The sequence below is a fragment of the Strix aluco genome, chromosome 1 (assembly GCF_031877795.1).
Source record: "Strix aluco isolate bStrAlu1 chromosome 1, bStrAlu1.hap1, whole genome shotgun sequence".
Classification (NCBI taxonomy): Eukaryota; Metazoa; Chordata; class Aves; order Strigiformes; family Strigidae; genus Strix; species Strix aluco.
This window is the reverse complement of record NC_133931.1, coordinates 152,931,224-152,957,482: the sequence shown is the minus strand read 5'-3', so window position 1 is coordinate 152,957,482 and position 26,259 is coordinate 152,931,224. Positions and strand designations below refer to the sequence as shown.

General features: G+C 37.8%; 1 protein-coding gene across 5 annotated transcripts in view; it reads left to right on the top strand.

The window, feature by feature from the left end:
- The window catches only part of ULK4 (unc-51 like kinase 4), a 252,397-nt gene that overhangs the window by 167,601 nt on the left and 58,537 nt on the right, over positions 1 to 26,259 (top strand). For 4 of the 5 annotated variants that reach the window (XM_074840823.1, XM_074840813.1, XM_074840804.1 and 1 more), the window contains exons 34-35: positions 15,384 to 15,550; positions 20,595 to 20,693. In XM_074840823.1, the coding sequence (XP_074696924.1) occupies positions 15,384 to 15,550; positions 20,595 to 20,693 (266 nt within the window). The remainder of the gene's footprint in view (positions 1 to 15,383; positions 15,551 to 20,594; positions 20,694 to 26,259) is intronic. The other variant, XM_074840835.1, reaches the window with a different exon arrangement.

The window sequence follows — 26,259 nt, the reverse complement described above, 5'->3', positions numbered from 1 at the left end:
TTTGAAAAATTCCATTTTTCATGCTAAAATGTAAGGCATCAGTTTTCCATTTGAGGATGTGGATATCTGAAAGTTTCCTGATTGACAAACTCAGGATTGTGAAAAAGGAAAATTTTTCAAAGCCTTATACTCCTTCTCACCCACTTAGTTGTAAAAATGATATTTTTTTCCTCCCCTCTAGAGATTGTCATCTTTGCATTCACTCTAGGTGCTGCTTTTCCTGCAGTCTAATTTAAGCATTATCATTAGACATTATGCTAGTAATCCCATGGAGTGCAACTCAAATCATATGTATTAGCACTAGTGAATTTGATCAGTTTGAGAGAAAATGAGTAACTAGGTAAAAGTGTAGCTATCATATTAGCTACAAGTTAACTACTGATGACACAAACTATTTAAGTTGTCACAGATAATAAATTAAAATCTACTTATGATGATGTCCCTGTGTAGCTTGTCAGATGTAATTAGTAAGCTAAAAGATGATATTAAGGGATGAAATAAAAAATGTAGCTATATATTTGAAAAGAAACACAGTCTGAATACAGTTATTATGCCATAGGTTGTAGAGCTATCATATATTTTCTATTCTAGCTCTTAGAACAGTCTCAGTATGAAAGCAATGTGTCACTGACAATTTGAGGTAAGTGTAAATTTACAAAGGTACAAAGTACACAAAATTAAACTACATCAATCGTTACTCTATCGTAGGGATAATGGCCTTCGGATGCACTTATTTGATCCTACTGAAAGGAGTTCATTTTGTCAATTGCTAAAAACAAGTACCAGTTTTGGCAGGACCAGATCTATATAGTGGACAGATGAATGAAATCTGAGGTTTTTCACTGGTTTAAAGAATGGTTTCGGTTGTTTTGGTTTAGATGTTTTCAATAGTTGCTGTAGCTCCCAGACAGCCAGATATTTTTCTCTTCTAGCTTATTTTCAGGAAAATTGTGGACTGAACAAATGTGTTCATCTCGCAAAATAATCTGTTAAAACTGTTTGTGGACAATTAAACTTTGAATTAATTTTCTTTTTAAAGCAGAAAGGGTTTTATATCGTATTGGAGAAACTGAAGTTATTTACATTTTTAAAGCCTTTTGAAACTCCCAATTTCTGCACAAATACGTAATAGTAGTCTATATTACTTAGGACTTATTCTGTGATGATGTTGTTTTTCCACTTAAATATTTTTTATTTTTCAAATTTTACCTGAAATACAATATATATATAAGTAGTCTTTATAGTTTGTTTTCCTTTGCTATTCAGGATCTAATTCTATAATATTGTTTAGCTTAGATTTTCCAAATACTGTAAGTTATATTTTTATGTGCATTTTATATTTAAGAATACATTTTTATAGGTAAATTTCTTTTGAAGTCTAAAGCCATAGATCCATGTCTACACATGTATTTTCCACCATCTTAAGGCAGCATATATTCAGGTGGGTGTTTGTGCTCTTGTTCAAGTTATTTAGGCAAGTTACCACTCCTTAACTGGTAGGTTTTTCCCACGACATTTGGTCAATGCCTTGTAGATTTGAGATGGTAACTAATTATGTATATATTTGTATCCACGAGTATTTACATTTTTGTCGTGGTTTGAACTTGGCTGGTAGCCAATCACCACACAGCCAGTCACTTAGTTTTTCCCCCCTCCCTGGTGAAAAAGGGGAGGGACAAAAAAAGGGAGAATTTGTAGGTTGAATAAAAAAACCCAAACAGTTTAGTGATAGTAGCGAAACAACAGTAACAATAGTAAGTCCAAACAGGTACTACACAATGCGGTTGCTCACCACCCGGCCACTGGTACGCAGCCCGCCCCCAGCAGCGATCCCAACCGCACCAAAGATCCCGCTGCGCTGACCGGCACTGAAATGAGAGAGCACCCACCTCCTTTATGTACCATGGCGTCACATGGTATGGAATACTCCAATGACCAGGCCGGCCCTCCAGCTGTGCTCCCTCCCAGCCCAAGGAAAGTCAACTCTATCCTGGCTGAAACAAGGACAATTTTATAGCAATGTATCTGCATATAGTCAGTTTTTGCAAGTCAGCGGTTGGGGGAACCTGACTGATGTGCAGTTGAAACCTCTGACTGAGGGACAGTGGTTATTTGTCAGTGCTCTGACAAAAATGTAGATGCTCACCTGATGATACCATTTGATTTCTTAAAAAATACATTTCATAAATGTGGTACAAATTTGTATATCCACCCTTTTAAAAAAATATTTTGTCTCATTTTAGCTTAAGCTTTTTTCTAATTGGACCAAGATTGTATTTATGTGGGAAGGGTTTATGAAGACAAGTGTGTCAGCAAAGATGTGCTCGAGCACATGCAGAGAATTTTAGATCTGAGTTTTAAGCAAGTCAGTGTAACTTTTCACTTAAAGAGGCCTCAACTTGGTAAATGTTGGGGGGGGTTTGTTTCATAAATAGGACTTAAAGGTTTCTATAGATGTCTCCACATTGTTAGAAGACGTTGCATCAGCTAGCTGTTCCTTCTTTTTGGTTGAGGAAAAAGATATGTGCTTCTCTTTGAATTTTTAAGATGAATAGGGGAAGAAATAGGATATTTTTATAAAGTCTAAAGCTCTTTTCTGTCTCGTAGGAGATTGTAAAAACTGGGAAGATTTTTTTTTCCTCATTACCATCCAACTTTTGAAAACATACGGAAAAAAAGGGTGGAAACTTCTTGTTCACCTGCATCCATTTAGTTTCAACTTGTCTTATCTTTCCCAAGGGCCATTCTTTCTTTGCTTACGATATTGCAGGTTGCTTACTCAAAAACCTGTCACCCCTGTTCCTGTGAGACTTGACAAAAATCTGGTGAAGTGTTGTTAATGGATTTATTCACGCTTTTAAAAGATCATATTTCCTAGCTATCATGCCCAGATTGTGACATATAGCTTTTTAGCCAATGATACAGCCATGAAATATGACTTATTTCCCTGGATGACGACAAAACTACTGCTACTATATGTATTATATAAAAATTGAAAAAACAGTAAAGTTATCCATGATGGCTCAACTGTCTTTCCAATACACATTTTTGCTGAATAAACACAGACAGATGTTGTATATTTTGATCCCACCACCCAACCCAGAATGACATGAAGTGCAGGTTTATGCCGTTACTTATCTTACAAGAAAAACACGCTCAAACTATTACTTACTGTGCATTTTCTTAAGAAATTACACTGAATGTTGTTGAGTTCAGAGAGCATGTGGTTCAAACAGCAACACAGGAAGATGAATTTAGAGGCAGCATTTTGTCTATACTCTGAGGAAAAGTCATAAGCAAGATAAGGGAAGGCAGATACAATCCCCAAAGGAACAGATTATCAAGGCAGGTTTAGGGGTTTTGACAGATGATATGGAAAGAACAGCACTGCTTACAAGATTTTGCCTGCCTAGGCTATGGGTCAGGCAATCACTCAGAATGAGTTTGTGCATTACAGGATCAGCCCAGATACAGAGATACTCAGTCTGGACTGAGTGCAAGAACTGACTGGCGGCTCTGCCTAGCCCCCTGCAAGAAGACCTGTGTTGATGAAAGGTGTATATATGGTCACACTTGTAACGAGCTACAGTATCATATCCAGAAGGCAGTAACTGACAACCTTTGGCAATAACCACCTAATTCAGTTCTGTCAAGCTGGCCAGTGTTGGTGCTACCTGTGACACCCAGTCTCCCAGGCTGAATTGTAGCCCACTATCCCAGTTCAGTGCAGTATTCTGACAGGCCAAGTTGTGCAAAATGTTTGACTACTACTTGCTGTGAATTTACTTGTCTTGAAAACTTAATTATATACATCTCTTTCTCTCATTTCTGGTGTCTACTTGCTCCAGTTTCTTTCCAGTTCTTGCATAATTTGCATAATTTGTTGACAGTCCAGTTTCATCAGAGCTGCTTTTGCTTGGCATAGATCCAGATTCACTAGGTTCAGTCTTCGCTTTTTGTAGCCTGCGTCCAGAATTCCTCCCCCTTAAGGCACAATCTTCATTAAGCCTAGTCAGTTCTCTCTTTCTAAAAATGTTGATGAACAAAGGCAAAGGACAAGCCTAGTTCAAACAGAGCCAAAATTTTGAGCAGATCTCAGCTATTTACATATAGGTCCCACCTGGAAAAGTGTGCGCTCCTGCACAGGAACTCATTGGGCATCCCTAAAGCCATTTGACATACTAATTTTCTCTCTGAACCAGAAAAAGTGTTTCTTCGCATAAACAGAGGGAAGCCTTATGTCCTGATGCCACCGTTCTGTAGGATATCTATTGCAATCCTGAATCGTAGGTGGAAGCAGTGATCTGTGTTGAATCTGTTGCAGAGAATATTATCTTAGAAAATGCTGGGGATATTACTTCATTGTTTCAAACTACTGTTAAATTTTATCATCCTTGATGTTGGTCTCTTCACTTGAGTTAACGTGGGGGAGGAATAAAAGAACATAAGCCCTTCATTGCAAGCTCCCCCTTCCCCCCCACCCCCATTGTTTGTCTTGTCAAAAAAAAGATTGAACTTAATTTCTTTACTTGAACTTGCTTTTTAGAATCAGTAGTCTGGATAAGCAAGCTGGAAGAGAAATGTAGAGGCATAGTGATAGTGCCCAAGGCACATAAGTGACACATAAAGCACACCCTGGGACAGGATGGTGGAGGCTGCCTGTATTGGTTGTTGGTAAAGTTACTGGGACCCTGTAGTACATTAATGCCTAATAAACACCTAGGCCCAGCAGAGCAGGCATGGTAGAGAAGAAGGAAAAAGTACTGTCATGGTTTAACCCTGGCTGGCAACTGAGCACAACACAGCCGCTCGCTTACTCCTCTCCCACCCCAGTGGGATGGGGAGAGAATCAGAAGGGTAAGTGAGAAAGAAACTCATGGGTTGAGATGAAGACACTTTAATAATTAAAAAGATATAATAAGAATTTAAAAAATTTGTGAGGGTGAAGAAACCCAAACCAAAGAGAAAGGCAAATAAAACCCAAGAAGGACAAGTGATGCAAATGAAAACAATTGCTCACCACCAACCAAACAATGCCCAGCCAGTCTGGGAGCAGCAGCCCCCCTGCCAAACCCCTCTAGTTTTATTGCTGAGCATGACATCATGTCTTTTCACAATATTCCTTTGGTCAGTGGGGGTCACCTGTCCTGGCTGTATCCCCTCCTAACTTTCTGTGCACCCCAAACCTACCTGCTGCCAGGGTTGTGTGAGAAGTAGAAAAGACCTTGACGCTGTGTGAGCACTACTCAGCAGTAATTAAAACATCGGTGTGCTATCAACACTATTTTCAGCACAAATTCAAAACATAGCCCCATACAAGCTACTATGAAGAAATTTAACTCTATCTCAGCCCAAACCACTACAGGTACTAAAACAGGGCTTGCATACTAAGTTTCTTTTGCTGTTCTGTTGCACGTCTTCACGGGGCACCCATTTAACAAAAAAATCCTGGCTCTCTAAATCCCTCTCTTCTGTTCTCTGGTGGCCATCTCTCTCACTGTAGTTGTGTCAATGTTCTTAACTTATTTTTCACCTCTGAAGAAATTAGGTGCCCTTGAGCAAGTCAGAATCCACATTCTCAGTTATAGCATCAGATCTGCATCGGAGTCCAGTTCAGCTTATTGTTGTGGAGGGTGGCATAGTTCACTGGTTTTCTTTCAAAACTGGGTGGCTTGGGCCAAGATAGCCTAGTATACCAAACTGTTCCATGTGATCTTCAGTGCTTATGCAGAAGTTTCCCCAAGAATCTGAGCTAGTCTGTTACTGTATGCACAGGCTCCACTACTCCCAGCAACAGCTACCTGCATAGAAAATGTACGGGCTGTCCACAACCCAGTGTCAGTAGACACATGATCCTATTGTGTGGGTCCTGTTGGGATAGGGGAGGCAGGGTATGGAACACAGTACTCAAACACACGCATGCTTACAGTTCTGTCAGAGCCAGGTCTGCCTCTCAATTAAATAAACTGAGCTGTAGAACCAGCTGACTTAACTCGGTGCAGTCATTTGAAACCAAGATAGTTGGGATCAGGTAGCTGTGCTGACAAAAAATGAAAGGTCTGTTGGTCTAGGTTGTACTAATAGTGAGGATTAGGTAATCACTTTCGGTACAGCCTGAGGTCACAGCATGATCACAGTGTGATGGGTTCCAGCTCAAAGATGCCAGTGGTAAGGTTGAAAATCGTGGATGGGTCAAAGTAGAACAAGCATCCATGGAAGCAAAACAAGACGTATGCCTGAGCCACTTAATAAGAAGGATAATAACATCTGAGGTGAAAAGTCTGTGATTAGATTTTAGAGATTTAATCAGATGTGGCATTATTGGTATGGCCAGATGATAGCAAATTAGAGAGTCTGCTGGTCAAAGTTATCCTAACACATATTCAGAAAACAGTTGAGCTAGCAGAGTAGGTTTAAAGCTACAGAATTTAATCTGGTCATAGCTGTAAAACGAGATTTACTATCATGTAACATCCTGACCTCTGTTTAAGCCCTTTGATTGTGTAAGTGTAAATACACCAAGGTCACCTTGGACAGCTGCAATTACTAGTTGTCAGCTTTCATCTCTGTTGTAAACTTAATTGATGAATAATACAGGATGTTACAGGAAACTGTGGCATAGATTCAGTTTTGTTGTAATAACCAGCAGCAAATTCCACTTAGTGGGTACTCTAGCTTTTGCTTTTGTTCTTTTGTCTAGTTGTAACAATTATAAAAGACTGTCACTTGAAAATCCAAGTATTTGTACTCTGTATGTTTTCATCGTATGGAACACTGATGTAAGTAGACCAAGAATAAGTAAGAATAAATATTTAGTATCTTTTTTTACAGATTTTCAGTAGGGAAATGTACAGAGTTTTTACCCTTATTCTTTGCTGAATACATGTGGGAAGAGTAGTCAACTGTGTTTCATTTCTGCAGTTTAAAACTGAAAACTTGAGAGAATTTTCTGAAGCCAAGGTTCATTGGTCCTTATCACTCTAGTCCAGGGACTCTTGAAGGCCTAGCTAGAGCAATTAGTGCTGGGAACATCTTTCAAAGCTGTTGAATGCTGTCAATTTGTGACAACAGTTTAGGGCTGTATCTGCATTCTGAGGCTGTTCCTATCTGATCTGTACAGGTTTTGTCAAAAAGGCAGCTCTCGAAGTTTGAATGTGGTCTCTCAAGGATTTTGGTAGAAGGGAAAGTTGATGCCAAAGCAGAAGCACGTTAAGGTATTTGAAGTAGATAAACATGGTTTAATCTTGTGTGACAGGAAGTCTATTATTAAAATAGCAATCTCTTTAGAAGAACTTGTAGTTCTAAATTAAGCCCAGGATATAAATTCCCCCTGTATTTTGTCACATGGTAATCATTGCAGGCTTGATCTTTCTGAGCAGTAAGTGAGAAGTCTTTGTTGAATCTTTTCTGACTCTGAATCTTGCTGAATACAAGGAAGCCCTAATCTAGATTAAAATCTCTTATTTTTGTTAGTGAAGAACTTTTTGTCTAGTTTTTGCCATTAATTTGAGGACTTCATGCAGCCTTTGTTTTTCTAAAAAGCGTATGTGATATACGAATTCACAACATGCAAGCAGAAGTTCTTCCATGTAGCTGTGAAGCAACAAACACTAATATCTCAGGCTAGTTTTAAAGGAGGTTTTAAAGACTTTTGCCTCTCAAAGAGTAAGGTGTCCTGTTAGGTATTTTTGTTCCTCATGCAGATCATTAAAACCTGCTGTTTGGAAAATCTCCTAAACTTCATCTAACTTCTGTCTGACAAACCCAAGGGATTTTATTTTAGGTGACACCTTCTAGGGGATGAAATAGGGTGTATCAGGATCTGACTTGAAGTATAGCATGCTGTAGAATTACTACGCTTTACAAAATGGACCATGAGTTCTAATGTGCTTCTGACATATGGGGAATAAAATCTAACTGAAAAGCTGCTATAGTTTGCTTAATAACAGCGATAATAGTCAATCCAGACAAAATGATTTTATCTTATTACTGTCTTGGTTTATTTAGTATTTTTTTTCTGTGATGGAATATTGTGCACAACTGATGTATTGAAAGACTGTATCAACAAAAATGCTTAAATCTATATGAAAAGAGTGCAAGTTAGGTGTTTAATATATGTACAACTGGGGACAGAAATATTTGAAATGTATACCCTGTAAAGTCACTGTGTTATCTCCACCTCCATCCTTCCCCAAGTCTTCTGTCTAGAAGGGTCATTTGAGTGTGTGAGTCTGCTTCAGGCAAAATCAGATGGGTTAATGCAGGCCACCCATCTGAACAGTTTCAAGCAGCCTAGCAGGGCTTGTCAGGGGAGGCTAGGGAGTACTCACATCCTCTCTGTCTCACGCATGCACACTCCCACACAATTGTAGGGACAAGAACTCCAACAATTGATCACTAGCAAACACCTGGGAAGAACTAGTGTTTGCCATCAACAAAGCTGTTAATAAAATGAATGTCTGTCAGGCAGCCTTAGCGTTGTACTCTCGTGTATTGTCAGTTACCTCTTGGGATGATAGCACTCGATTTTACATGCAACAAGGGCCTTATGCTCCCCGATTAACAAAAATGCAGCCTATTTGTGATGTACGTAACATATGCATTAGTGACAGAACTGACAGCAAATCTAATGACTCTGCTGGGTACTAAATTTACTTTCTGAAGAGCAAAAGTTTAATTTGAATAAATAATTGAAAAAGAAATGTTTCTTTTATGTCCAGTCGCACAAGCAGCCTGATATGAGCATTGGTGTGTACATCTTCAGTGAATCTTGCATTTCTGTTATGTTTTTCACTTATCTTTTTGTAGTAAATGTCCAATTATTCTCAGCTACTTACAGAATGTAAGAAGTAGATAGCATTTCTAGAGACTGTGGTGCCAAGAGCATGGTATCCAAATAAATCAAACCTGACTTCTGAAATGAGACACTATTAATGTCTTATCAACACTGTGAATAGATCCCCTGAACATCATTATAGTCCATAGTTATGCAGTATTTTCCCATAGAAATTTTGGAATTTTTTTTTGATAGAACTAGAAAGCATTTGAATGTTCTTATAATTATTTTCTGAAGAAAGTTACCTTCTGTTTCTTCATTCTATCCCTGTTGAACAAGTTTGTGTCCATGTTCAATGAGTTATACTCCTAGGAAGGAGGACCATCTCAGTAAATCTTGTCTAGAATGAAATCCCCTGCCTTCAAAATGTTGATGCTGTATACCCACCTGTGCTGTGAACTTACTTTCAAACAGCTTGGATATCTTTTCTGAATTAATAATAATATGGTTGAGTCAATCTGACATGAAAACTTGAATTCAGTTGAAATTTTGTCACAGAAACCTTAATGAGATTCTAAGATGGAAAACTATTTTTTTTTCTTTTTTTTTTTTCATTTTCAAAAGCAACAACAAATCAGGAACTCCCAAGGGATCAGTGATTATACTTTCAGAAATACTCTTCTGTGTATGTCATTCTAACCACATTTTTTCATACAGAACAACCACAGTCTAGCCTAGTTGGTATAATTTGTTGTATTTTACTATTTTTGTATTGACCAGTCAAGCATATTGAACTGTATGTGATTTTATTATACCTAAATTGTTCAAGTGCATTTTTACTGTCATTTATTACACTTGGATACTTTTTTTCATGAGAGAATCCACTTGGTTTTCTATCTTTTAGTTGGCTGTTCTATACACCTTTGGTCTTAATCACCTATGTGTTTGTTCCATAGATTAAATTTTAGAAGAAAGTAAATTTCTGTGTTGGCAGGATTCTCTTTGACTGAGGAGAGAGAGTTTGACATGGTTCCCTGGGGAGTCATCAGTTCTGCACTCTTTCTTCACAAGTGAAAGATGCCACCTATAAACTGCCTTCTAACTATAACCGCTAGACGTTGCCAGTCCTGAAAAAGCGAAGTAGAGCTATGGTGTGCTTTGACCAACTCAAAGCACAAAAGTCTTGCCAGAATGTCAGGTCTGTATTTCTCTCAGGCATCTGCACTCAAGATAACATAGTGCTTCCCGGTCTACTTTCAACCTAGTTGTAGTAAAGATGATAACTGACTTTTCTTCTCTGGTTTTCATAATCCTTACCACATCCATTTCCCTGCGTGTGAGGGCAGGACTGCCTGCTTGGGCCCCATTAGTGTGTGCCCTGCCTGCCATGTGTGTAGGAAAAGCTGAGCCACAGACTCTTCCCACAAAGGGAGGCTCTGGAGCGCCTTGACCACTGCAGTGTAACAAATTCAAACGAGGTTTTTGTTCCTCAAACCTAGTGATTTTTATTCAGTCACAAAATGTCCAGTCACTGCCCTGGTACTAGGAACAGACTACCCAATACATGCAAAATTTTCTTCTTCAGATGCTATTAATTTTTAAGATGAGAATAGAAAATAATTTTCAGGACAGCAGTCATGAAATTGGTATGTTCAACAGCCCTATCATTTTCTTTCCACTGGATCTGACATTCATAAGTCACCAAGTCTTGAAATCAGTGGTGATCTAATTTTCTATCCTAGTTTATTCTTCCCTCAATAGTGTTATAGTACTAACACAAATCGTTTCTAAAACATAAACAGTAACAAATAATAAACAAGAATAACAATAAAAACAACAAGCCCCTTTTAAAAATGACATTACCCTGAAGACACCATTTGCTTTATGTTGCCTATTTTCAGTTGTTCAGAACAGGAAACCTTGAGTAGTAGGACTATGATGCAAAGAATGCAAATTAAATCCCAGGTTTATGTAGGTAAATAAGGTTTTATGAAGAATCTTTGACATGATGGATTATCTTAAGTAAGTGCTCAGGTACTGAGCTAATTCCTGTGTGAAAGAATCTATCAGACTACAGTCCTGTGTTTCTTCTTAGCAATGTTTTTGAGTTTTATCATTAACATTTAAAAGATTATGAAATACGTTTTCTAGTTCCCAATGTGTTATTATTTTGAGTCATTTTATAAAAATAAAAAAGCAAAAATCCCAAGCAGGTCCACTCTGTAAGTAGAAGAAGGAAGAAAAGTCTAGTGAATATATATTTGGTAATATCCCTGGGGAGTCAGTTGTGTAGGTGTGACACAAATGGGAAAAACAGCTCTCCAGAGAGCAACATGTAGAAAGGAACAAAGAGAAACCTTTTTGCCGGGCTGAGGGTTTTGCTGCTGGCTGCCTGGCTGTGTGGTGGCATTGTTCAGAGGAAGTGCACCTGCTCTAACATTTTCTTCGGCTGGAAGCAGACAGGTTTGTTGAATGCTCTAATTGCTGGTAGGCATGAAAGGATTGCCTAGAAGATTGCTTCCTAGGCTGTCCTTTGATGTTTCATATGATTTGGAAGCAAAGATTTCTTTTCCTTTATCCATCTTGCTAATAGGTGAGAATAAAATATCTCCTCTCAGCTTTCATTCCAGAAGGTATCATGGCACATTCTGTCCGATTAGCTGTATCATGGGCCAAAAGACTCCTTTTATCTTTTGAAAAGATTTGTAAAACACAAGCATAGTCATCACAGTCCACATTCATAAAGCACTATTAGCAACGTGTTCAGTTCATTGCAGGGGTCTCTGGGCAGGAGAAATACTCTACTGTGAATACTAGGTTTGTCAAATGCTATAAAACTGTGGCTAGGAATTTTGGATGCAACCCTTTTAATACATATTATGAATCTTGGACTGCAATTAGCACAGGTTTGTTTAATTCCAGTTATTTTCATTTATAAACACAATAATTCTAATACAAAATCTAAGCTTTGCCTTATTTTTCTGCAAAATTTGAATACCAAAGAACTGCACTGAGGCTTGATACTTTGAAGATACTCCTTTTGCAAATAAATATAAAGCAAGACTACCGCACTATGAAGTGTTGTACTAAATTTAAGCTATAACTATAGCTATAAACAATATGATGTGATATATTTTGTTTACTGAAATTTGCAAATGAATAGAGTAACAAAAAAATCTATAAGTTAAATAATAAGTTTTTACATAATTCTCTTAATAAGAAATGCCTACCTGAAAGCAATTATGATGCTTTACTTCAACCCATGTAAATTGTCTATAACACTCTTCTCTTGAGAAAGTGGACTATTGCCAACATACTTGGAAGTACCAGAATACTTAAAAATATGTAGCTTTTCTCAGTAGAACGATCTTCCTCAATTTAATTGGGTTTAGCTCTCCTCTATGATACAGAATTCAGATTCAGATCCACAGCTTCCAAAGTTCAGGAGTGCATGGGGTGTACGTTTTGAACCAGAGCCTGGTATACTTTCTAATGAAGAGTTGAGAATTACTGCCTAAGAAACATATGTCTGTTAAATATGACTCAGATCTATTGTCTGAAGTTTTTAAAGATAAATATTGGTTTAGGCTTTATTGGAAATTAAGAAGAATGTGGTTCTTGAATCAGTTGTAAAATTTGGAAGAAAATATTCAATGTATCTTCTGAAACTTAGAGATCCATATGCAGTTTTTATATTGCGACTTTCTGAATTATGAATAAAGTTTCCTTTTTTTCTTAAAATTGCATCCTCTTTTTTCAGACTATCTGTTTTGGGAATCAATTTTTGGAATGCTGAGACATGTCAGTTTTGATCTTTATAGCTACCTTTTGAGTAAACTGGTTACAGTGCCAGTGGCCAAGGCTGTTAAACTTCTATTCAATTTTGTCATGGTCACTGTAAATTACACCAGCTCCCCAACTTTCTCTTCTGAGGACAAAGAATATGTATTTTGTCTTGTGGTGTAAGCAAGGAGTGTATTTACATGTCTACAATTGTGGCCTCCAATTTTCATTTTGTTGTGACATAATAAAGTAATTTAAAGAGCATGTCTGAAACTTTATTTACTTGGCCAAGAGGTCAGTCTGCTTTATTTTTTTATCTGTGGAACCAAGTGTTTATCAGGTTTCTGTATGAATCACACAGTGTGTTAGGGAACATTTTGCACCAGCATTTTATTTTAGATGTCTTTATAATAAAGTTTTGATGTGTTAAATTTTCCAAAGGTATTTTAAGTCTGGGAAAAGGTGGGTTTTTTTCCCAAAATTTCCAAATTTAACATGCATATCTTTGTACGTGTAACTGTGTGAACATGTATCTACCTATATAAAATCCACTAATTCTGATGTTTTCGTTAACTAAGTAAATGTGAATATTCTGGTGTATTTCAGGTGTTCAGAGGCAGGGTTGCTAATTACTTACACCCTTAGGGTGCAAGTACTTTGAGAGAATAAAATCTAGGTGATTATATTATTCATGTTTGTATGGGTTGGGAGAATGTTGAGTGCTCGCTTCACCTCCCCATTCCCCAAACAGCAGAAACAAGGCAGTTGTGAGACTCAGGCCGGTACAGTCAAGGGAATAAACAAGTCATTCTCTTCCAAGTTGAAAGGGAAAGGATTGCAGATCAGAGTCATGGATCCTGTTGTTTTGTTCACTACTGTCATTCCTTACTTAGTGCTATAAATGCAGAGAAGACTACAGTCTAAAAATTTCTTGATGACAACCCATACAATGCTTTTACTTGAAAGTGGCCTTCTCAGCATTAATCCCCAAGTCACTGTCTTAAGGGTTATATGTAAGCCATCTAGAAATAATAGGGTGACTCATTCATTTTGATGTGGCTGTGGGTTTTGTGGTCATATACAGGGAGAAACAGAGTGTACTTGGACATATCCCTGCAGGCAATTTTGCAGACATTGCTTTGCTAGGGACCAACTCTTACTGGACTATTTTCTTAGGTTTATTCTAATTTAGCCTGGTGAAAAAAGGCATAGCATAACCACAAGTTTTGTATTGGGTAGACATGCAATTATGTTTGTGTTTTTTTCTTCTTGGTGGGTATTGGTGACATCACTTAAATGTGTCTCTGTGTGCTATCTCATTTTTGTATGAAGTGTTCAGAACTGCAGCAGAAATTGTGCTTTAAAAAAGGAGAAGGAAATTAAAAGTGTGAGATTAGACTGATATAATTTTGAGAGTTTGGTTTTTGCAGACAAAACTCCAGGAAATTCAAAGTTTAGCCTGAGCTGTCGTGCATCAGTCAAACTGTTGTGAAAGAATAATGCTAGTAATCATAGAAACACGAAAGATGTGAATTATAAGAAGAGTGTGCAAGTCTTAATCATCCTGACCCGTAACTGTATTCTAAATAAATGTTTTTGTATTTAATTTCCTGAGCAAAGTATTAAGGGTGGAAAGGAGGAAAATACTTCATGGAAGTTTAAATAATTGATGGGTCATCTTTCAAAGCCAAAATAGTTCCAACACCCCACATATTTGACTACTCTCAAAAGCTGAATGGTGTAATTACATGTTGTATTCTACGGTGTTTCATTTTAATCTTGTATTGATACTTGTAAAAATATATACAACTCCTTTTTAAAGGAGAACTTATAAAACCAGTCCTTTTACTTCAGTGAAATCAGTGAAATACTTCAGTCATTTTTGACAGTCATGGGGACTAGAAGCTAGTATGTAGTATACTTATATACTTCAGTGTTACTACCTACGCGCACCCAAGTCACAGTATGGCTAATCACTAGTTTAGAAGATAGTTTACAAACATAATTATGTTCTTGGTGAGGAACAAAGTATCTTTTATTCCTTACAAAATTCTGAAAGAGAAAGATTAAGATCAAATATAATAAACTCAGTCACTTTGTATTTGAAAGTAAGAAAGATTCTGAACTGAATCAGTGTTGCCTTGAAATTGATTATATTTTTTTCTGATATGTCAAGTGATTTGTAGGTTAAGCTACAGGAGCTGATATTATATTCCAAAGGAGCTTAAAAAAAAGCTTCAGAGCAAGAAGGTATCTTCAGGAAACTTTTTACTGCTGTCATTCAAATGAATCTTAATATCATTTTAGGTGTAGTATTTAGTATTTCATATATAGTGTTCTTCTGAATATATTTTATGTTAAGCATAACACTGTTCAATTCTACAATTAAAGCATATGGGGAAGGTTATAATTGGCAGACCAGTTAAGAAAGAAAACTTTAGGCCCCGACCTTGATGTGTCACTTTGTAACAGCCCAGAGAAATTGCTTAATTCTTGTGACCATGAGTGTTGTGAAGGAGACTTGTGTATCAGCATGCTACAGAAAAATTTAGGATTCAAAGTATGTCTTTATTTAATGAATGTTACATAATTTTCTGTATAGTTAGCAAATTTGTATCGGTTTTAACTCTCTCTACGAACTGCTCCAAACAGAATCAGAGAGGAGGTAATTATAGTAATGCAGAAAAGGAGGAAATTTGATAAATATTCATAACGTCTGTGAAATTTGGTTTTATCCTAAACAATTATTTTTCACTAGGCTAACTTCCACATTGTTCTTTTCCTGATAATCTATTTCTTTTTTTTGGTCTCACTTTCTGTGTAGGACTGACTCATCATATCTGTAATCTCCTAATAGAAACTGTGTCTCTGTACTTGGAGGAAGATGATAAAAGCAGCACCAAGACAGCAAATGCACTGCTTCTGTCCTTGCTTGACATTTTGCACTGCATGCTGATGTATACAGCAGACATCGTGCGCCAGACTTTGCAGGTATGGAATCTATTTCCTGGGGTCATCACTATCTTAAACAATTTTTTAGCTAACTTCCTGTTATCCTAATAATGAAATTCGCACTATTCTGATTTTATAGAATGTTTAGTGTGGTGGAAAAAGAAAAACACGTATTTTGCAACTTCATGTTGCTCTTCCATGTAGTTACCTGGCTAGACTATCTATACTAGCCTCACTGTGTGCTGGAAACAGATCCTAGCTGACTGTTCTGTTTCTGTATTCCATAAGTAGCTTAATTCAACATTTGCTCAATGACAGTTCAAAGCATTTTTCTTCCATTCATTTTAAAAGAAAAAGATTACTCCATAAGAAACAACATCTTTTTATTATAAATCACATGTGATTACTGTACTTGAAGAGCATATGTAACCTTTGTATGTGTGCTGACAAAAGTATTTCCTCTCTTACGCTGCTCAATTTGTCTTCCAAGTTTCTCTTTGAACTGCAAATCATGGCATTGGGAGGACTTCCTCCTCCATGGAAGACATCCTCCTCCTTAAAAATGAAGCACAAAAAGATACTATTCAAAGAATTTTCTCATAACTCTATTAAAAACAAAACAACAGAAAGCGTTCATCTTTTTTTAGACATGATGTTAAGCTACCAATATTTGCTTTGTTTTTAAATGATCTGCCAAATTTCCAAATTAGCCAAGTGGAAGCACTTCTGTATTTAGGCTGCAAACAACAACATGTACTCTTCATGTTAGGCTTTCGATGGTCTTGGGATTATCCACTGAAGAATAGGGAAGTCTGTTAGGTCCAATATAGGAGGACACAGAATCAAAAGATTACAACCAGGTTGTATTGTCTTTCAGGACATGGCTTCTTTATTCTGAAAAGGTCCTGCTTTGTGGGTTGATTGGTTCTTTGGTTTGGTTTGGGGTTTTGGCTATTTTTTTAAGAAGATTTAATGTATGAAGTGGGTGTTGAAAATTGAGTGGGGTTTTTTTCCTACACAGGTTTACATAATCAGTTGTGTTATCAACCAGATATTTCACTGAGAGTTGGTTTTTTTTTAATTTTGGAAGAAATTTAATTTAGATCTTATGGTACAATACCTTGTCTTTTTGAGTCCTCTGTTAGCAGGTTCTGTAATGGGTTTCTCATCTAAGAATCACTTTGTAAATCAAATATTGTAGGCTAATTGCTCATCATCATATTGTGGCATCACTCTGTAATCACAGAGAGCTAAATTCTGTATTTACACTCCCCGCAACAGTGATGAGGCCAGTTATACTAGAGGACACATATGAGGAAAGAGGAGCTTGCACATGTATTGGTAATATTAGTGAAACTGATGATTTTTATTTAGATACAAAATTGAATCTATACATTCAAAGCCAAATTCTGTTCCAGCTTTACATAAATACCTCAGTTGATTGATGCACTAAAACTCCAGCTCTAGTCAAAGTAATCTGCTTTTCTCTGGAAGGCTAAGGGGTAACAAGAGTCAGCTGGAGAACTGAGCTTTGAAGCATAGCTCTGTCCTGTACCCCTGTAGAACTAATTTTACAGTGGTGATACTTGTCTTGGCAACACCTGTCACAGAGCCCCTGTGGGTTCTACAGCTGCCTCAGTACACATGCCCTTTTGAATGATGGCCATTAGTTGGCGACTGCTAGTTACCATGCATCTACGTAATATTCCACTATCCATGTGTCACTAAATGCATCACTGTAGTAATAACAAATATTCTTAGACTGTTTTTATAGGGATCTTCTGAATAAGACGCCTTCTAAAACAGAACTTGAAAAAAAGAATCAAATTTTCTCATGTTAACCATTTTTGAGGCTTAAGTTGACTGTTACAGATGGTACTACCTCCACTCAATTCCTTTTTATTTAAGCTTTTTATATGTAAAGTGATAACCTTATCCAGCTGCATAGGAAAACATGACACCACTTTTCCTTTGCATTCCACTACTTTATGCTGCATGGTGCTGATAACTGCATCCAGCTTCATTCAGGAGCTTTCTCTTTGTGGACCAAGTACTTGTGTTTTAATGGAAATGGTACAAAGCTTCAGATTCATTTGCATATCTGTTTTAGAACAGTTTCATCATATCATATTCCACAGGTCATCCACTGTAGCCAAAAGTAATCTGCAATCTCAATTTGAGAAATGGACTCTATTTAGTGATTTAATGTAGGTTTAAGCATGGTGTAGTGTGTATCCTTTATATACATATATCAAGTATAATTCCTTTAGTGATGTTGTTAATTCTCTTTTCAAAGCCACTAAATATATAAAAGTTAAAGAAAGTAGGCAAACATCCCTGATGATGTCTTTCTTCTCATCCAAGCACTAACCAGAAAAAGCTGTTGTAAATTTTGCTGAAGTGAAGGTGGCTTACTTCCCTTTCTTGATTAATATAAACGCTTCATTTTTTTTGTCTTCTCTACACTATGTCTTTTTGCCCTTCTTGGACTTCAGCATTGTGGGTCATTGTGGTGAGTCTCAGTGAAAAAATTTCAAAATTCTTTCCAGAAGAAAGGCATTATGCTTTCAACTCATCAGTATCAACAGTGGAGCTTCAGCAGTAGTGTTTCCTGTCTCAGGGGACTTGCTCCGGTGTTCACTTAACCAAATGAAAATCATCAGATACTACACTTAGATGATGGTTTGAGGATTGAGTTTTAAAAGAAACATGATGCAAAAGAATTTTTAAATGTGTTCTTTAGACAAAATGTTTACATTTACCTCTAGCAACTTGACTGTCTAGGGTCATGGTCCAAAGCTGGTGCAAGAAAATGAAGTTAAATGACAAATCTAGCAAGCAGACCTTTCTGGTGTCCTGGGGCAGGGATGGGTCATAAATAGCACTGCCTAGGATGGCAGTGTGTTTTCATGAGGAGGTATGACAACGGACAGAATTACAAGTAGTAATAGATCTTATCACAAATGTTAGTCGCTTTAAGATTTTATTACAGAATCACAGAATCGTCTAGGTTGGAAAAGACCTTGAAGATCATCCAGTCCAACCATTAACCTAACACTGACGGTTCCCAACTACACCATATCCCTCAGCGCTATGTCAACTCTACTCTTAAACACCTCCAGGGATGGGGACTCCACCACCTCCCTGGGCAGCCCATTCCAATGTCTAACAACCCGTTCTGTAAAGAAATACTTCCTAATATCCAGTCTAAACCTTCCCTGGCGCAACTTGAGGCCATTCCCTCTTGTCGTATTGCTTATTACTTGGTTAAAGAGACTCATCCCCAGTTCTCTGCAACCTCCTTTCAGGTAGCTGTAGAGGGCGATGAGGTCTCCCCTCAGCCTCCTCTTCTCCAGACTAAACAACCCCAGTTCCCTCAGCCGCTCCTCCTACGACATGTGCTCCAGACCCTGCACCAGCTTCGTTGCCCTTTTCTGGACACGCTCGAGTCATTCAATGTCCTTTTTGTAGTGAGGGGCCCAAACCTGAACACAGGAATCGAGGTGCAGCCTCACCAGTGCCGAGTACAGGGGTAAGATCCCTTCCCTGTCCCTGCTGGCCACGCTATTTCTGATACAAGCCAGGATGCCATTGGCCTTCTTGGCCACCTGGGCACACTGCTGGCTCCTGTTCAGCCGGCTGTCAATCAACACCCCCAGGTCCCTCTCTGACTGGCAGCTCTCCAGCCACTCCTCCCCAAGCCTGTAGCGCTGCTGGGGGTTGTTATGGCCCAAGTGCAGCACCTGGCATTTGGCCTTATTGAACCTCCTACAGTTGGCCTTAGCCCATCGCTCCAGCCTGTCCAGATCTCACTGCAGAGCCTCCCTACCCTCGAGCTGATCAACACTCCCACCCAACCTGGTGTCATCTGCAAACTTACTGAGGGTGCACTCGATCCCCTCGTCTAGATCATCAATAAAGATGTTAAACAGGAGTGGCCCCAAAACCGAGCCCTGGGGGACACCACTCGTGACCGGCCGCCAACTGGATTTAACTCCGTTCACCACAACTCTTTGGGCCTGGCCATCCAGCCAGTTTTTTACCCAGCAAAGCGTGTGCCCATCCAAGCCACAAGCAGCCAGTTTCGCCAGGAGAATGCTGTGGGAAACGGTGTCAAAGGCCTTACTAAAGTCAAGGTAGACAATGTCCACAGCCTTTCCCTCATCCAATAAGCAGGTCGCCCTGTCGTAGGAGATCAGGTTTGCCAAGCAGGACCTGCCTTTCATAAACCCATGCTGACTGGGCCTGATCATCTGGTTGTCCCACATGTGTTGTGTGATGGTACTCAGGATGAGCTGCTCCATCAGCTTCCCGGGCACCGAAGTCAAGCTGACAGGCCTGTAATTTCCTGGATCATCCTTCCGACCCTTCTTATATATGGGCGTCACATTGGCCGATTTCCAGTCTGTGGGGACCTCCCCGGTCAGCCAGGACTGCTGGTAAATGATGGAAAGCAGCTTGGCGAGCACCCCAGCCAGCTCCTTCAGCACCCTCGGGTGTATCATATCTGGTCCCATTTACTATTATTATCCCATAGTATTCCTATTTCAAAAATAATTTAAATTATTATAACATACTATGAATATTTCAGGGTACAAAGTGAGTCAGAAGGGCAAAACCGGACATTATTGCTGAGAATCCTAACTTTTCAGTCACCTTGATTTTCTTGGTTTGAGTTGCACTTGAAATTGTTCCTGATAAAGTAAAAAGAAGTAGTTGGACTTTAATGTTAAAATAGGCATGTCATGTTGAGAGAATACAAATATATAAAACATTTATGGTTTTAGAGATATCTTGCATATACGGTTTGTAGCATTTTGCTGAAGAAATGTCATGTAGGTCAGTGTATTCAGCCTGTGCAGAATGAGCATGACAGCATGAGTCCCTTTTGCTTTGTGCTTATTGTTACAGACACAGGGAGCCTTAACTGCTCATTGGGAGCCCAGGAATACTTAACTAGAAAAGACTGTATAAGTCTCCTTCAAACTTCCGTTCAAACTTGGACCACCTAATGGACCTAATTTGTTTCTCATAATGGAACAGTCACCAAGGTTGCTTTATATTTTTTTCTCATCTTATTAAGGCACAGAAATCTGGCACAGGAGGAGACACGCAGGCTGCTGAAGACCTTCTGCTTATCAATAAACCCCTGATGGACCTAATTAGCCTGCTTATTCAACTGGTGAGAATTTGCTTGTTTGTAAGGCTTTTGGAATGTTGCTGTGGCTGGAATTATTCAACTGAATTCAATATCTTAGAGCTCTGTTTGCTAGTTTTTCATTGTTTATAAGCTCCCACCTAGTACAAAGGAAGGACTAACAATTTTTAAGAAATTATAGGTCACAGTGACTTGCAGGTTACCAGTGACATCAGAGTAAGTCTGTCACAAGCATAGAAGTGGGATGAGGGGCAGGCTGCAGATTCTCAGTTTGGATATATATGTATAGCCAAATTTTAGCCCTTCAGAATGGACTAGTGATCACTGCATAGGGAAAGGATGGTATTCAAAATTTGAAACAAGTACTGCTACCATTAGAAAGTCAGTAAACTTAAAATTAGTTTGCAGTGAGTGATGCCTTTTAATATTATTTTCTTGGTTTTGAGCCTTCTGAGTTTTTCTCAAGGGTTTAGTTTTATTTCGACATGATCCTGAGGGATTTACGAGTGGGAATGGTCCCTGGTGATCTGTAAACATCTTTGAAGTCTGTCTGTTCAAAGTCAGTCTTTTCTAGTGTTTCCTAGATGTCACAGTACTGCACTGAAATTTCCACAGAGTGCTGCATTGTGGCCCTGATGCATCCCATCAGCTCAACCTCCATCATACTGTGCCAGAGATTTGTAGTGGCTCTGTGTGTAATAGCTTGTAGTAGAGGGATGCTTCTTGAGCTGGACAGGATTTTTAGAGGCTGCTTCAGCCTTTTATTGAACATAAAGCCATTAAAATGGTATGTGAGAGCTTCCCTGTGGCCTATCATGCTATCCTTTCCAGGTTATTTCACTTAGAGGCATTTCAGATTTGCTGTGTTCTCTTCCAGGCCTTTTTTTTTTTTTTTTTTTTTTCATTTAAATACAGGTTTTCAGATGTATTGTGATATGAATATCTGTCGCCCTTTTATTATCTTTAGCACTGTCTGTCATCTTTTATTTTGGGGAAGAGTGTGATTCCTTTTTTATTAATTTTAGGCATTATACTTGTTGCTAAGTTCTCCTTTGATGGATTTATTTTAAGCAGATATTGACAGAGGCTTTTTGGAAATGTTCACTGAATGACCTAAAACAAAGTGATTGAATTTCAACTATATAATATTTAATCTTTATAAATTAATTTTCTATTAATTTTTTTAAATCACTGTATATGATAAATAGTAAGACATGAAGAGATGCAAATGTTCCTTTAAAGTGAAACTAGTCATAAATTTAAATTCCATTAACACTCTAAAGAACAGAAAATTAGAGGCCAAACTTTACTTGGCCTATACCACCTGGAAGTCTTTTATAAGGTTTTAATTAAAGGATAGGATAATTGTATAGTTAGCATGTACTGATTAGATTCTGACTTGCCCTTGTATTTCAGAAGCATGGCTGCAAATTACCACTAGGTTTTGCTTTGTTCTGTATTTCTACAGATTCTGGTATGTTTAGAATGCTTATTTAAAATCTGCTGATTTTAGCATACAGGTGGAGTACAGACCATTGGTGCAGCTTCTTATTTTTGGTTTGGTTTTATTTTTTTATTTTTTTTTTAAGATTTTGTTGAAGTGAGTGATTTTCTCTTGTAATGTGTATGTGTTGTTCTTCACATACATGTGCTTGATTGAATATATGAAAGTCATTTCAGCTAGGTTTGTTAAATTATATATATCCCTTACCCATTGCTGTATTAAACATTTCCTGTTAAGGTTGAAAGAGTTTGAACAATGAAATAATAATTTTAACATTTCAGATCTACTTGTTTAAAATGTCTTATGCTCTAGTGTCTTTAAATAGGACTAGATTCTTTGTGAAGTCTAGTGGGTCTCTCAAGATGTATACGCTCCCTACTCCTCAAAAAGACTCGGGCTTACCTAAACTTAAGTTCTATGGAGCTGTCAACAGTAGTTCTCTCTATTCATTGAGCTGTGTGGCTGCATAACTTGATGAGTGTTTTGAGGCATTCAGTTCTTTGTGAACTTTATTTTCTGGAGATAATGGAGGTCTTAAATGCTGAACTAACCATCACTTTAAGATATTGAGTTACAATTATTTTCTCTGGTTTGCTGTTTCTACCTATCTTAACCATATTTATAGTTTCTTGTGTCACTTTGAATAATTGCTTTCCCTCACTGATATGTATATCCCTCAAGTAGATGATTGTTCCATGCCCCATTGACTTGTTTATATATTTATTTTCCTCAAGTTCTACATGTTTATCTCTCTTAATAATCCCTTAGAATCAGTTTTTCCCTTCTCTAATTGTGATTTAGTCTATCACTTCGGGCATAGCAAAGCAAGTGTGGGAAATCTAGATTGCATGTAAATGAAACTTCAGAGTTTTTAAGAACGTAAAGGAAGAATTAATTACAAAGTCTGCCATGCAGAAAACACTGCAAATATGGAGAATTCAATATTTAATGCCATGATCAGTCTGCCCTTAGTTGATCGATAAGAGGAAAATAAATTGAGCATTTAGTCTTACGCTTGGAAGCTTTGTGTTTAAAAGTTAATTACACTTAGCTTTTTTGTGTAATGTTTTTCTGCTTGAACATAAATGTAATATGATTATTATTCTGAAACTTGCAGCAATTATAGAAGGTATAAAATACCTTCTACTTCTTGATGCACCCTTATACTGAAAAAAAAAATAAATTCATTTACTTACTTTTGAAATCACTTCAGTGTGGATTTTCAGAAACTTTCAGAAACCTTTCCAGTACCTATAAAGAGCTTAATTTCTCTGTACATCCTAGATTTAGATTCTAGGTGTAGATCTTCCAGTCTTTTCTGCAGCCTACCAGACTGCTGGGAGAGAACTTCTCTTGTCTTCTGGTGGTGGGCGTTTGCAGTTGATTACTGTGCTCTGTATATTACTGTTGAAAGACCAGTTAATTATGTGCAAACATGAAGAGGACAAATATGAAGCCTCAGTGCACATGGAGGAATGAGATGATCTCTTCTAGGTCTTTTCTGTCTCTACATTGCGCTGGCTCTAAGGCTGTGCCCTGACTTTGGTTTCAGAGCACATGAAGGTATTTGCCACTGAATAATGAAAATTACTGCAGAAGAATGATAATCCTGTAGACGGTAGAATTTTATTTCACGTTTCTTAGGAATACAGGCAGTTCTGTGGTCAGAGTGGAGAGACATATGTTTATTTCCTGTATTGTATAATGTATTGCTGTTACTGTATTTGAAATGTTATCTGCGAGTTATATTTGAAGATTTCTCTTCTGCAGAGAAGAGAACAAACAAACAAACAAAACCACCAAAGAAACCCCAAACAAAAACACACCAGAGGAGATAAGAATATATTGTCACAAGCACAGAATTTCAGAATGGGGAATTAATTTCTCAGCAATTAGGCTAGATCAAAATGAACTGAAAATATATTGGTTTTTAAAATATTTTCCCTTAGGTAGAAGGATGACAATTTAGCTCTAAGACAAAATACAGGTGGTTTCTTTTTTCATTTAAAACTCTGCATATTTACTATTAAGAATAGCATAGTAAAGTTAACAGATTTAATAATGATGTTTTGCTTTTGCATTTTGTTTAATGTTTGCAGAATCATCTTCCCTATAGTTCCCAATGGTGCTTCCTTTACAGCACATTCTGTAATCACATTACTGATCTAATGAACATCTATCTCTTATCATAATAAACTCTCTTTGTGTATAACCTCATTAATGCACTGAAATAGTGTCCCCTCTGGGTAATCCAGACAGTTTCATTGTAGCTCTAAAATTAGATGCTGTAACAACTCCAACAGTGTGAAAGCTGCCACTTCAGCTCAAATGATCACATTTCTTGCAATGGTTTGCAATTCATGAACACACTACAACTCGGTTCAAAATGAAGGCATTTTTGACAACAGACTGCAGAAATATAGATGTGTAGTAACAAGAAACTTTCTGCTCTTCACCACATTAACCTTAAAATACACAGAGCAGGTTCCATTAGAAGGGAAGAGAAGGAGGATTTTATGTTATGAGCCTGTTTACAGGAAGTTATAACATGTCCATAAAAATTAAGAGTAATACACCATCTTCATTGCACAAAAGTCTTGTCATGGGGCATTATTTTAAAATTTTGAAGTGAAAAATAAATCTACAGTTCTGAGTTAGAGAATGGCAAAAATTATGACTTTAGCCATTCAGTAATTTATTTTAAGGTGCTGGATTTTCTTCAAGCTATATACTAGCCCAGAATATTAACAGCTGCAAGGAGGACTATTAACATTTCTACCTTGCTGAAGGGCTGAATCCATAATCCCCTCTAATACTGATAAAGCAAAAAGAAACGAAAGACCACTAGAGTTTTTTCATGTAATTATGAAATATAAAGGGGCAAATATTTTCTTAAAGAGTTAGAACTCTAGTTTTTAATGGGTTTCTCCTCCCCTGAAAGAACAAAAACTTAATTAGCTGCTGTCATGAAAAACTATAAATGCATTTCAAAGACTTGAAATACACTTCTTCATATCAAATAGAATTGTTATGATTAGAAAAATAATCAGAACACTGTTCCAGGTGATTAGGAGGTGAACCATCCATCTACATTCATTGACTAGCAACGTGATTCTAGCTTTGTTGTTCTTATTAGACATGAGATACTGTTTACTTGAAAGCTGAATTTTCATTCCTTGGTTTTCTATATTTACAGATATTTATTATATTTTCAGTCACCGCTTTTGTTTATACCAATAATTTTCTTCAGATCCCCTACTCTTTATAACCACTACTAACACTAAGTGGCAGCCAATGTTAAATTTCAGGTTACCAACTGACAACTTTTGACATCTAAATCACTAGTTGTCAGTAGTGAAACAGCAAAATGGTGAGACTTATAGAGAAAAATGCTGATGTGGACATACTTAAATCAGGACATTACTGAGAGTTCCTCTTCCACCTTAATTATTGATGACTTAGACTGTGGACCAATGATTCTCATCCCCTCCAGAGTAAAGATGGTCTTTCCTATTCCCAGCTTCTTTTTCTGTTCATCCAAGACCTATGCTTTATTGTTTTACCCTGCAATCTTCCGGGATGACAGCAACTTGCTCCCCAAACTCTAGATGACACTGAAGCTGAAAGGGATGCTGGTGAAGTAGAGGAGCAGAAGAGCCTGAAGTACAACAGGGGATGAAGGACTTCACTGGCATTTGCGATTGAATAGAATGATGTCACGGTTGGCAAGTACTGTGAGCCTTGGAGTGATACTGGTGGCTAGGTTTGGAGGATGGTCACTGGAAGCTTGATATCCTGTGAAGAGCAGAGCCTATCTGGTGCCAAGACATATTGGATGGAGAGTTTCAGGGTCTTCCTTTCTCTTGTTGGGGGACAAAGAAGAGCAGTAACAGTAGAAGTTTAGGCATGCTAGGAGGAGTTAAGCAAAGCCATTGGCCCAGGGCAAAAGGTTCCACTGCCTCGCTAACCGGGGACTCCTGCTGAAGACAGCCTATATTGGGTATAACCCTAAGAGGCTGGACCTGCTCATTTGCTTCCTTGAAAGTCATGTACCCTCCTGGTGTCAGGAAGAACTGGGAAGGGCAT